The 13,028-nt window shown below is 41.9% G+C and overlaps 1 protein-coding gene across 3 annotated transcripts in view; it reads right to left on the bottom strand.

The window, feature by feature from the left end:
- The window catches only part of LOC148010955 (trihelix transcription factor GT-1-like), a 31,813-nt gene extending 30,484 nt beyond the window's left edge, over nucleotides 1–1,329 (bottom strand). For 2 of the 3 annotated variants that reach the window (XM_087671269.1, XM_087671270.1), the window contains exon 1: nucleotides 8–1,023. In XM_087671269.1, coding sequence (XP_087527395.1) covers nucleotides 8–497 — 490 coding nt within the window. In that variant the 5' untranslated portion in view covers nucleotides 498–1,023. The other variant, XM_087671271.1, reaches the window with a different exon arrangement.
- Between the last annotated feature and the right edge of the window lie 11,699 nt (nucleotides 1,330–13,028).

Below are 13,028 nucleotides of genomic sequence, written 5' to 3'. Positions count from 1 at the left end.
GATGTACCTTTAGGGGAATCATGAGTAGATGACTCTGCACTTTTGAAAGCAACAGCCTTGGGCCTTTGCTGGAGAAGCTCCTCTAGGTCCTTGTAGCAAGGCAATTTTACTGAACCAGGCCTATCATGAGTCTTTACTTTCTTGTACTCTTTAAGCAAGTTCCTCCATTTGTCCGTGCACATTGTTGGTGACCTTCCATAGCCACTGTGGCTCATCTTCATAGATATTTGTTCCCAAAGATGCTTATTTGACTTGGAAGTATTGAACAAACAATCAATCTCCCCCCGAAAGGCAATCAACGCTCTTATCTCGTCCTGACCCCATGTCTCAGCCCTCTTTTTGGGGGGCTTAGATTCAGGGTTATGCCTGCTGTTCTCTTGCACCAGAGGGTCTTCGGGAGGAAGATGCAATGGTGGGGGTGGACTGACATCACTCGTAACAACATCCATATCTAAGGCATACTCATCTGGATGCGTAATCCCACATGGGTTTGACATCAAGGAAGGGAGAACAGTATGGCAAGAACTTTTGGGACTATATCTGATTAGTGACACGGTCGCTCTAAACAGCCGACAGATCAAAGGCAGAGAGAGGCAACTTCACCTCAAAGGAATGATGGCAAAGACAGAGGCTCAAATGCGTAACATCGAAGACAAAGAAAGAGGCAACCTTACCTCAAACGTTGCCTCTAACCTGACATATTCTTTTCGTTCTAACCTGACAGATGAAAGACAGAGACAGAGGGAACCTTACCTGAAAGGAATAATGCCAACACAGAGGCTCAAATGCATGACATCAAAGGCAATGGCAGAGGTACTCATACCTCAAAGGCATTATGCAAAATTGAGCATAATTAACACATCTTGATGTTAATTATGACTGGATAACTTTCTCATATTAAGCATAATTAATCACGTCTTGATGATAGGTCTCCAAGCATCCTGAGATATAAAGGCCCGAATGGATGCCATTTGAATGTAGACGGCTAGAAAACCAGAAAAAACGGCAATGGCGGTAGCTGAATTGATCTACCTGAAGTAGGATCCTGCTCATTAAGAGCGTCCGACTGATGGTCCATCACAAATTAGCTCCAGAATGGTCCTCTAAGGGAGCATGGTTTCTCTCTTCGTCTCTGTATGTTTATTTATCAGTATTATGAATGCAGAGCTAATGTGTAGCTTGAGAAGCCACAATGTCCTAAGCCGGATCGGTCGTCATAGAAAGAACCACAGGCAAACCACACCCTCGTGTTTAAGACTTAACCCTGGTCTGTTGAGTTATGCACAGGTGATGATCACCCCCGGTTAACCGTTCCCCCTCAATGACACCCTCTCCACAAGGTAGAGCACTTATACTAAAGTATAAACTAAAATTCACTACAAGGTGTGCCAATTCTATTTCCCTCTCTCCTTTCTCTACGTGTAGTTTCCTCAGTGCATTAGACCATTAAACCTTTTTTCTGCCTACACACACACACACACACACTCTCTCTCTCTCTCTCTCTCTCTCTCTCTCTCTCTCTCTCTCTCTCATAGTGTTGAAAATCATGAGCTTTTGTTAGGGATGCACTTGCATATTTTCTTGTGATAGACTAGTCTCCCTCTCTTTACCTTTATTTATGAAAAGGGTAATCATTTCTATGGTCTAAGTCTTTCCATTGTTCCTCTATATTAGCATGACATCCAATTTTATGGCTTTCTCAAATATTTTATTAAGGCCATTTTTCTATGAGCTTAAGTTTCTTGCCAAGGCTTTTTACTCATCATCATGGGTGCCACTCATGAAATTTGTAGCTACAACCTTCTAAGATAGCCTTTCGATAATGGGGATTCTATCAGAGTTCCAAGGATGCTGGTCATATAGACCCTACTAGCTACATTATCCTTTGGGCTAATGTTCAAACGCTTAACTATAAGATTATCTACATAGCACACTTCAAAGAGTCTTTGAACGAACATGTGTTTCAATGTGGTCAAGTCATTCTTCTCATCTACATCTAAACTCATGAATCAAGTTTAACATTGTTGTCTTGAGCACAACCAAAAGCTCGTGCTTTCTTCTCACTTGCCTTGAGGTAGTTAGGCCCACAACCTTTCTCAAATTATTCCATAATGCTATAAGGATCATCTCATGCCTATATTTTTCAAGCTGCTTGGCAATAATTAGAATCTTGGACTTCTCCTTTCATACCCAAACCTCGTCTTAGGCTCTTTAAGCAAATTGGTTGCTAAGGATATGCTACTTTGTGTTGCCATGGAGTTGTCTAACAACTTCTTAAGTAAGAGGTCTAATATGGAGTCAGTGGAGGTTATAATGATTCTAGCTAGGATAATCATCTTCTTAATGCTCTTCATCTCTTTTCTAGCTTCTTCTTAGCTTATCACTATTGGAAGGTCCATTTGATCATAGTCTCTAACATAAACTCCTTTTTGAACCCTTATCTGGGCTTGGATGTCTTGAGGAAGCTTCTTAAAGCATTCACCCTCCATCTTGTGTCTCGATTGATTCCATTTTCAATGTACTCAAGGAGGATCAAAATGGGGATTTCTTAGATGAAGCAATCCCCTAATGAAGAGACCTTTGAGATTTATGTCTTCAAGAAAGAGTTAAGCTATAGGAGTACACCTTTCACTATTCAAATTTGTGTCTCTTGGATAAAAATGGCTTGGAGGCCTTTCCACCTCTTCCCTTAAGGTCAAATTGATTTTTAGATCTTCCTTTAGGCCTCTTGCAAGTTGGTACTAGCTTCTTAAAGTTAATATGATTGATTTGGGTCTTGGGACACCAAACCTTTTCCAGTACTAGATCACCACTAGAGGTCAACTTGGATAGTCATTTTTAAAGCACTCAATGATACTATTGTCAAGATTAGAAATCCTTTTTGAGCTCAAAGGTGGTCTTGCTCTCCTAGCTATGACTAGCTTGAATTACTCCAATGCACCAAGTAACTATCTAGGAAAGGCTAGTCCAACTATTAGGGTTGAGAGTATCTTAGAGGTGTCCTAGCAAGCTCTAGCAGGTGTAGTCTACTTCTGTTAAGCATTGGCAATGTTTTAGGGTGAGTAGATGGACTCAACTTGGATTAGGATAGTTCCTACAGCTTCCTTGAGGTATATCCTATGATTATTACTTGAGGATATCATTGCAAGTGATAGAGGTTTCTCTAGCCACACAAGTGAGGTAAGAGAAAACTAACTATAGGCAAGGTTTTAGATGGTTGGAGCTTGTGCAAGAGATTGATTGTCCTTGCCAAAGGGCAAGAGCATGCCAAATTGTAGACTTGAGATATTCAAGAAGCAATACCTCAAGGGTAATATCTCAAGTAGATGGGGCTCTTACCTTCCAATTAGGGTGCTAAGTTAAGAAGAGAGAAGCAATACCTTGGGGGTATTGTCTCAAGTAGATGGGACTCTTACCTTCCCATTAGGGTGCTAAGTCAAGAAGAGAGGTGCAATGGTTGGTAAGTCCCATTGTTTGGCCTCTAAAGTTGTTGAAAGATCTTAAAGTGGATGTAAGTCTTGGGAAATGAAGCTCTTTGTGTGTTAGATGGGATTTGCCTAAGGTCAAAGTGTCCGTGTTTCCATTTTTTAGGTGTCAACTATGAAGTACACAATGGGTATGTAAATTCTACTCTCTTCTGCAAGCAAGACAAAGCCTTCGAAGGCTTTTGGCAAACCTCAAATTGGTCCATAGGTACGCCAATAAGTAGCTTCAAGGTATTCCACTGAAGCCTCTAATGGAGTTGATCTTTGCTAGCTTTCTAGTTCTAGTCTTCTGTCCTATTTAATAAAGTGTCCTTGAGATGTAGGTGGTGTATCTTGGACTTTGGCTAGGAGGCTAAATGATGTAGCTTCAAAGTATTCTAGGTAAATATATCAATTTTGATCATTCATAGAGTATACAAGGACTTATTATCAAAGCTCAAACAACATTACCATTTATTTGTTGCAAGGTTCTCTAGGTTATCTACAATGCGTTGCTTATAAGCTAGGGCTATGTGATCAAGCCTCAAGCTATCCTCCCATATGACATGGAGGGTATATGGACCAACAATATGGGAGTCTTTTCAAGGTAAGTACAAGGTGTAGTCACTCTTAGATGGACTAGGGCCCTCAAGGAGTATGTATAAGGTGGCATACTATATTAGGCCTTCAAATCATGTGGTTGGCTAGGATGTGGCAATGAAGATGTAGGCTCAAGGTATTCAAGTCTCAAAAACTTAAAGTTGCGTGCTTTAGAAAGATGGACTTAGCCTCAATAACTTAAGGTATTCAAGTCTCAATAACTTAAGGCTACGTGCTTTAGAAAGATGGACTTAGCCTAAGGGTCACAACAACCAATGCTTATTAAGGTAGAGTAGTATTAGAGGCCTCCTTGGATGCTAGCCTAACTTCTTATGGTACTTTAATGTGCTTCCAATATCTCAAAAGTCCTTCTTAGAATGCATAAATGTATGCACTTCCAATAACTCAAAGGTGTTTGATTGCCAACGAAGAATCATTTTCAAGCAAGATCAAGCTAATATGTTCCTATATTAAGGCTAGGTTTCCTCTGGTGGTTATAGTCCTAGCTCTTGGTGTGCTAGGCATCTAGATGTTGTGGGGATCAAAGCAATTTGCCTCAAGGTATTCGATGATACAATACCTCAAGTGTATTTTTATTCATGTGGACAAGGTTGCACCTTACAAGGTTAGGACTTGAAGCCTCCTAAGTGTTTGGTTGGGGTCTCTCAACCAACCACCTACATCTTGGATGTGTCTCATTCTCTTTAAAGTGTCACAAAGTGAAGCTCTAGTTTCCCTCCCTCTCTCTCTCTCTCTCTCTCTCTCTCTCTCTCTCTCTCTCTCTCTCTCTCTCTCTCTCTCTCTCTCTCTCTCTCTCTCTCTCTCTCTCTCTCTCTCTCTCTCTCTAAGAGGTCTTGATTCCTCTCTCATCCTCCATGCCTCATGCTAAAAAACAAATCTCATCTAGATGTTGTCGGGATCAAAGCAAGTTGCCTCAATGTATTCAATGGTACAACACCTCCATTGTATTTTTCTCCATGTGGACAAGGTTGGTCCTTGCAAAGTTAGGACTTGAAGCCTCCAAGTGTGTGATGTGGGTCTCTCAACTAGCCACTTGCATATTGGATGCCTCTCTTTCTCTGCTTAAAGTGTCATAAGTGAAGCTCTAGTTTCCCTTTTTCCCTCTTCAAGGGAAAAAGTGTGTGATGTGGGTCTCTCAACCAGCCACTTGCATCTTGGATGCCTCTCTTTCTCTACTTGAAGTGTCATAAGTGAAGCTCTAGTTCCCCTTTTTCCCTCTAGTTTCCCTTTTTCCCTCTTCAAGGGGTGTTGATTCATCTCTCATCCTCTAGGCCTCCTCCCTGAAAATTGAACTCGTCTCCTAAAGGCCTCATCTAGATCCTTAGGTGGTGTGCATTTGAAAATGGCATTGCCCCCCCAAAAAACTTTGATTAATGGGCTCACTAATGTCCTCATAAACAAAAATGTGCTCAATAATGATGATAGTGGTCGTAGATCCTCTAATTCTCTCCAAGAGAATGAGAATGTGTATGAAGTGATATTTTCAAGCAAGCTTTGGAGTGAGCTTTTTTTGGTAGTTCCCTGTTTTTGTTCTACATTGTCCACCTATTTTGCCCTTTTCTACAATCATCACCACCACCAACTCCTTATTTTTTTGCCCTCATCTTTATCCTCCCATCTCTCTCTCTCTCTCTCTCTCTCTCTCTCTCTCTCTCTCTCTCTCTCTCTCTCTCTCTCTCTCTCTCTCTCTCTCTCTCTCTCTCTCTCTCTCTCTCTCTCTCTCTCTCTCTCTCTCTCTCTCTCTCTCCCAAAATCTTCTCCTCTCCAAACCTAACGGGGGAGAGAGAGACCCTATATCAATAAAACAAATTGGGACAAGGGACACAAGTTCACATGAGCGTGCACGCACACACACACACACACACAGAGTTTGTAGAGATTCACATAGGCAAAGATCTCAATAAGGGTCACACACACACACACACACATGGAGGTGAGGAGAGAGATGTAGAGATAGAGTGAAACTTAGAGATGCATAGAAAGAGGGAGAGAGAAAGATAAGAGGCAAAGATAGATAGATAGAGACATATCTAACACAACTTTCTTTCTTTCTCTAGCTATCTCTTTAGATTTTGGTTTCTCTTTTTGTCTCTAGCTCTCTCTTTAAGTTTTGGCCTCTCTTTTTATGTGGTTATATTATCCACATCTCCCTCCATCCATGCCTTCGTCCTTATCCTCCCTCTCTCTCTCTCTCTCTCTCTCTCTCTCTCTCTCTACACACACACACACACACACACACACACACACACACACACACACACACACACACACACACATTGCTTTGTGCATGACCCCTATCCTCTCTTTGTATCTTCTTTGCTAACTCTATATCTATGGATGCATCTCTTGGAGAGAGAGAGAGAGAGAGAGAGAGAGAGAGAGAGAGAGAGAGAGAGAGAGAGAGAGAGAGAGAGAGAGAGAGAGAGAGAGAGAGAGAGAGAGGTAAGGAGAGATGGATAGAGATAGAGTGGACTTACGCACACACATAGATGTTATCAAACTTTGTCTCTCTTTCTCTACCTTTTCTTGTAGGTTTTGGTCTCTCTTTCTTTATGGTTGTTGCTTTAATGATTGGTATTTTACGATTTTGCAGACTTATTTGGGTTGTTTATGGTCCAAATGTATCAACTCATGTCTATGTGTACCCAAATGTTATGTACTTGATATATTGAGCCTTACATTGCTCTTTTACACTTCAGACACACTTCAATGAATGTGCCTTTGAGATATTTACATTTACTTGGATACATTACACTAGAGCTTTGGATCTCCTATGTAGTTGAGCTTGGTTTACTGAGACAGTGGGACTCTTCCCTTATGTACATGCTCTTTTGGACTCTTGGATGCAATTACACCTACTCCTAAGTTAATTTGATTTACATGCTTTGGATATCAACACTTGTCTTTATCACCAGGATGTAATGATGTATACATACTTCTTGATTATGTATTGAGCTTCATTACTTTCTGCTCAATCAGTTGTGTATTTGATGTATCTCTATACTTGATCTTGAGATCTCCTACATACACGATATCTATGCCTATGTGATGTATTGGTTACTAATTCCCTTGAGTTTATGATAGAGACTTCAGTGTTGGTTGTATGCCTATTCTTTGTAGTTGCTCTTATACATCCTAATTATTACTCGAATATACATGGCAATGGGAGCTTTGTATTTTTTGATTATTTGCTCACATAATATTGGTCATATTAGTGCATTTACTACAATAGTGTTGTAATTATAGTTTTCAGCATGTAGCCCATTCTCTTGGATCTTGCATTGGTATATTGTCATTATGGTTGATTCTTTGAATGATAGTGCTATTTCAATATTGAAAAGCTTGACATCATAAATTTCACCTATTGGAAGATGCAGATATGGCAAGCATTGGTCCTAAAGAAGTAGGTTGAGCCATTGAAAATCTTGACACCATAAATTTCACCTATTGGAAGATGCAGATATGGCAGGTATTGGTCCTAAAGAAGTAGGTTGAGCCATTGAAAACCAAGAGTGTAAAATCCAAAGGCATGGATTGGGATTATTGTTGAGTTGGATGAGCTATGTAAATCCACTCTTATACTATCATTGAATAAACATATTTATTTCAATGTTGTTGCACCTAAGGATAATGCCTCACAATTATGGAAAAAGATATACAATCTTTATGACAAACAAAGTCTTGCATCACAAATGTATTGGTTGAAAGAGCTAATAGACCTTCAGATGAAGGATGGGACTTTTATGTCCACTCACTTGAATGCGTTTCATTTGATTTTCAGCCTGTTGACTTAGCAAGGCATTTATTTCAAAGATACTTTACCTCCCTTAATATTTCTTATGACACTTCCCAAGTCATGGGACATTTTTTGTATAGCCATGTTTGCTAATATGCCTAAGGATGGCTTGAAACTCCAAGATGTTGAGGGTGCTTTACTCACAAAGGAGATAAACAAAAAGAATGTAGATGCATCGTGTACTTCTCATGCATTGACTATTAGGGACATGCATGATAGTAAGAATGATAATAATGACCATGGTAGAGACTCATAGAGGTCTCGAAAGGGAGAGAAGAATCGAAGCTTGGACTCGAGAGCTATGGCGGGAGAGCAAGAGTAAGAAAGAGAGAGATAAGAAATGGGAACTCCAACAGTCACAATGTGTGACCGAGCCTTCCTTTATTCAAACTGTCACTAAAAGAATAAAGAATAAAGCGACGGTGAGACATGCGCCCGCCACCTGCAGTGTGCAGTGGCGGTGACTGTCAGTGTAGTAATACACGGGCGGCTAGGTGGAGGCGCCTTTACCCCCAACAACGCTTTGTAGAGAGGCTTTTCGTGAGCAAATCTGCAGGATTCTGGTCAGTCGAGATCTTGACAAGATCAACAGACTTGTCCTCAATGACCCCACGTATGAAGTGATACCTGATCTCAATGTGTTTCGTCTTCTCATGGAAGACCGGATTCTTGGCTAACTGAATAACACTCATAGAATCTGAATGCAGTGTAGGGATAGCATCAATACCAAGGTCAGCAACCAAATGACCCAACCAAATGGCCTCCTTGCAAGCCTCAGTGGGCTACAACATACTTGGTCTCTAGAGTAGAAAGGGTCGTGCATTTCTACACCCTGGACATCCAAGAAACAACACCTCCAGCATATGTGAATACATAGCTAGAAGTGGACTTCCTATTATCTGCATGTCCTGCATAATCAGAGTCAGTGTACCCCACGACTCCTATATCCTGGCTGCCATAGCATATGCACATATCTGCAGTGCGCTTTAGGTACCTCATGATACCCTTCACGGCATCCTAATGCTTCTTGCCAGGTGTAGCTATATAGCGTGCCACAACACCAACTGCAAAGGCAATATTTAGACGAGTGGCTATCATGGCATACATAAGACTGCCCACTAATGCATAGGGAATCTTGGCCATCTCGGCTCTCTGCTCATCTATCTGCGGACAATCAGCCTATGATACCTTCACATAAGAAGGCAATGGACAGCCAATAGGCTTTACATCTTGCATGCGGAAGCGCTCAAGGACTTTATGAATGTACTCCCTCTGTGACAAGTAGAGGAGTCCTTGATGCCTGTCGCGTCTAATGCGCATACCAAGTATGTGAGTGGCTTGTCCCAGATCTTTCATCTCAAAGCTCTTCTTGAGCTGAGCCTTAAGAGCATCTAGTTCATCATGAGCTTTCCCTGCTATCAGCATATCATCCACATAGAGGAACAAAATCAATAAAGAACCATCACGGGCTTTCTTCGTGTAAAGACACGGATCCATAGCACTCTTGCTGTAGCCCTGTGACTGCATAAAGGCATCAAACTTATGATACCACTCCCTAGGTGTTTGTTTCAAGCCATAAAGACTTTTCTTCAATTTGCACACTAGGTGCTCCTTGCCAGGTTCTGCAAAGCCCTTAGGCTGCTCCATATAAATCTCATCATACAAGTCCCCATGTAAGAAAGCCGTCTTGACATCCATCTGGTATAAATCCAAGTCAAGCTGAGCAACCAAAGCCAAGACTAAGCGTAGGGTGGTCATCTTAACCACAAGAGAAAAGACCTAATCAAAGTCCACACCATGCTTTTGCTTAAAACCCTTTGCTACCAATCTAGCCTTGTATGCCGGCTTGGGGTGTCTAGGGGTACTTTTCAGCTTGTACACCCACTTGCATGGCAAAGCCTTCTTGGCCATAGGCAAGGAAACCAAATCCCAAGTATCATTCTTATGCAAGGAGTCTATCTCAGACTGCATAGCCCTCTCCCAGGAGTGACTGTCACCCCTGCGCATAGCCTCATCATAAGTGAAAGGCTCTCCTATATCTGTAAACCAAGACATAATGCATCAAGGGCTGAAATCTATTAGGTGGACGTCTATCTCTAGTAGACCCGTCTCACGGTAAGCTCTGCTGCCTGCCTAGCTGCCCGTCCAATACCCTGACCATGAGCATCTACTGCAGTTGTAGGTTGTCTAACTAGCTGTGCGGGAGCTCTCGGCTCCTCCTGAAATATGACCCTGTGGATCTCAACAACTCTCTCAAGCTGCCAATGCATCTTATCTTCATGGAAGACTACATCATGACTGCGGATGACTTTTCGAGCTTGCGGATCCCAGAGATGGTAACCCATCTCACCTACATCCCCAAAACCAAGGAAAATGCATTTGACACTCTTTGGATCCAGCTCACTTCTCTTGTCCTTGGGCACATGGCAAAATGCCTCACATCCAAAGACACGGAGATGCGCATAAGAGGAAGGTTTTCTAGTCCATACCTCCTCTGCAACCTAGAAATCAAAACCACTAGAAGGTGATATGTTTATGACATGCACAGCTGTACTAATTGCCTCAGCCCAAAAGCTCTGTGGTAGGCCTGCGTGGCTAAGTATACTACGTACACGCTCCTGGGTGGTTCTATTCGTCCGCTCAGCCAAACCATTCTTGGGGGGGGTGTAGGGGGCGGTCAACTGACGCTTAATACCCCTCTCATCACATAACTGCTCAAAAGCACGTGAGACATACTCATCCCCATTATCTGTCCTTAGGCATTTTAGCCTATACCCAGATTGGTTCTCAACCAATGCAAGCCATCTCTGAAATACAACCAAGACATCAGATTTAAGCTTAATGGGATAAGCCCAAAATTTTCGTGAAATATCATCTATGAACGTAACAGAATACTTTGCACCACCCATAGACTGACAAGGCATGGGCCCAGAGACATCCGAATGTACCATTGCCAAGGGCTCACTCATGCGTGGCCTACCAGACTTTTTATGTGTAGACCTAGTCTGCCTGCCATAAAGACAATGCTCACATGAATCAAAACATGTATAATCAAGGGGCAGTAAGTACTACAAACCAGAAAGCATCTTCATTTTCTTCAAAGACATATGGCCCGAACGGGCATGCCAAAGAGATACATGTGGAATAGAACCCACAGACAAAACATGATCAAGGGAAGAAGTTGTTACAATCAAGGGATAGAGGCTGTAGCCTTGGCACCTCTCGCAATCACAAGTCTGCCACGAGTGATCTTCCATGTAGAGTCTCCCAAAGATACATGATAACCTGCGTCATCAAGCTGTCTAGCTGACAAGAGACTACATGTCAAAGCAGGTACATGACATACATCCTGCATAACAAAACTACTGCCAGAAGGAAATTGCAGCCTAACATCACCAATGCCCACAATATCAAGAGAGCTGTCATCGCCCAAGCTCACAGAAACCGAAACAGTACGATATGAATGAAACCACTCTCGACAAGGTGTCACATGAAAGGACTCACCTGAGTCCAAGAGCCAACACTTGCATACATAGAGTGTATCTCTGTCATCTGCGAAGCACTAGAAGAAGCTGTAAGGATATAATCATCATCATCAACATCCTCAGGCTGCATAACATTGATCTCTTCAATTTTAACACTAGACTTTGCAGGCACTATGCTGTGATCAGAAGACTTATCCTGCACTTTGTCTTTCCCCTTATCTTTGTACCTTTCATTGCATAGTTCATGGCATTGTGGCCTAATATGGCCCTTTTTCCCACAATAGTGACAAGTAACATCTGCATTCCTGCCACGATATTTGCTACGTGACTTCCCACGAGGCTTGGACCAAGATTTCTGAGAATCCCGTCCACGGCCACTGCCACTGCCATGCTTTCCATATCCATCATTCTTGCCTCTAACTGTCATAGCATGCGACATACGAGAGGCATCCAAATTCTTACGATTAACCTCTTCCTACAGAAGAGTACTCTCAACATCAGATAATTTCAAGGTAGCAGTAGAGGCACATAATGCAATGCAGAATACATTCCATGACTCATTAAGAGTACCAAGCAAGAAAAGAGGAGTGACATCCTTTGCAAAAGTGATATCCTGCGAAGTCAAGTTCTTGAGTATAGCATGGAACTGGCTCAAGTGAGCAGACATGGTCACATTCTCCTTCATGTGTAGATCCATAAGCTGTTTTAGCCAATACATCTGACTCGCTGGACTTTTCTTGTCATAGAGATTCTTGATTTTATCCCACAACTTCCATGCACTCTGTTCTTCCTCAAAGACATTGTAATGAACCTGTTCTGTGAGAGATAATACAATAGTGGACTTGCATAACTCATCAAGCTCAAGTCATTCCTCATCTGGCATAGTTGCAGGCAGATGCCCGCTCAACCTCAAAGGTTTGATCTGCGATTTCTGCACCAACACCTGCCAAATCAGGCTCTTCCAATAATAGTAATTCGTACCATCAAGCTTAGTGATGTTGAAAATAGCATGATCAATGGACGAACTCGCCATAATGCAGGCTGGAAGACTGTAGACAGTTCAAAACTGCTTGCTATTTACTGTAGAAAATGACCAAAAAATCACCAAAATCGAGGAAAAATGGCAAGAAAAGTGGAACCAAAGATGCTGCCCCCACCAAGTACTAGTGAAAGTACATCATTTCAGAATGTTTCAGCATGAAAAATCCATGTCAGTCCATACATATATGCTTGTTGTAATAAATTACAGATTTTAGTAAAAGAGAGCTAACAGTGCCAAAATCGGATCCCAAGGCAATCAGATATTACCAAGACCAAAGCCGGCATCATGTGGGCATAACATAAGCATATGACGGTCAATAAGCATGAATCCAACACCCAAACATGTCATATAAACATCTGCCAGTGAGTAGGTACACCCCCAGTCAACGGGGCAAAGTGTTCCTACCACTACCAAAACTTGACACAAGTAGGTGTTAGCTCACAAAGATACGGATCCAAATCTGAGACTCAGCTCATAAGCATACAGTGAACCAAGACATATAATGTATCATCCCAAATGGTAAGAAATCCCAAAGTCTCAAGTGTCTGTAACTGCTCAATAGCATGTAATTGCTTAATACATAAAGGCACTGCCTGCTCAATGTCTGATAAGCATTCAAG

Source organism: Lygodium microphyllum, chromosome 29 (assembly GCF_053477565.2).
Source record: "Lygodium microphyllum isolate KBCC chromosome 29, Lygodium_microphyllum_v1.1.10, whole genome shotgun sequence".
In the NCBI taxonomy this organism is placed as follows: domain Eukaryota; kingdom Viridiplantae; phylum Streptophyta; class Polypodiopsida; order Schizaeales; family Lygodiaceae; genus Lygodium; species Lygodium microphyllum.
The sequence above is the reverse complement of the archived record's forward strand: the minus strand, read 5'-3'. Positions and strand labels throughout refer to the sequence as shown.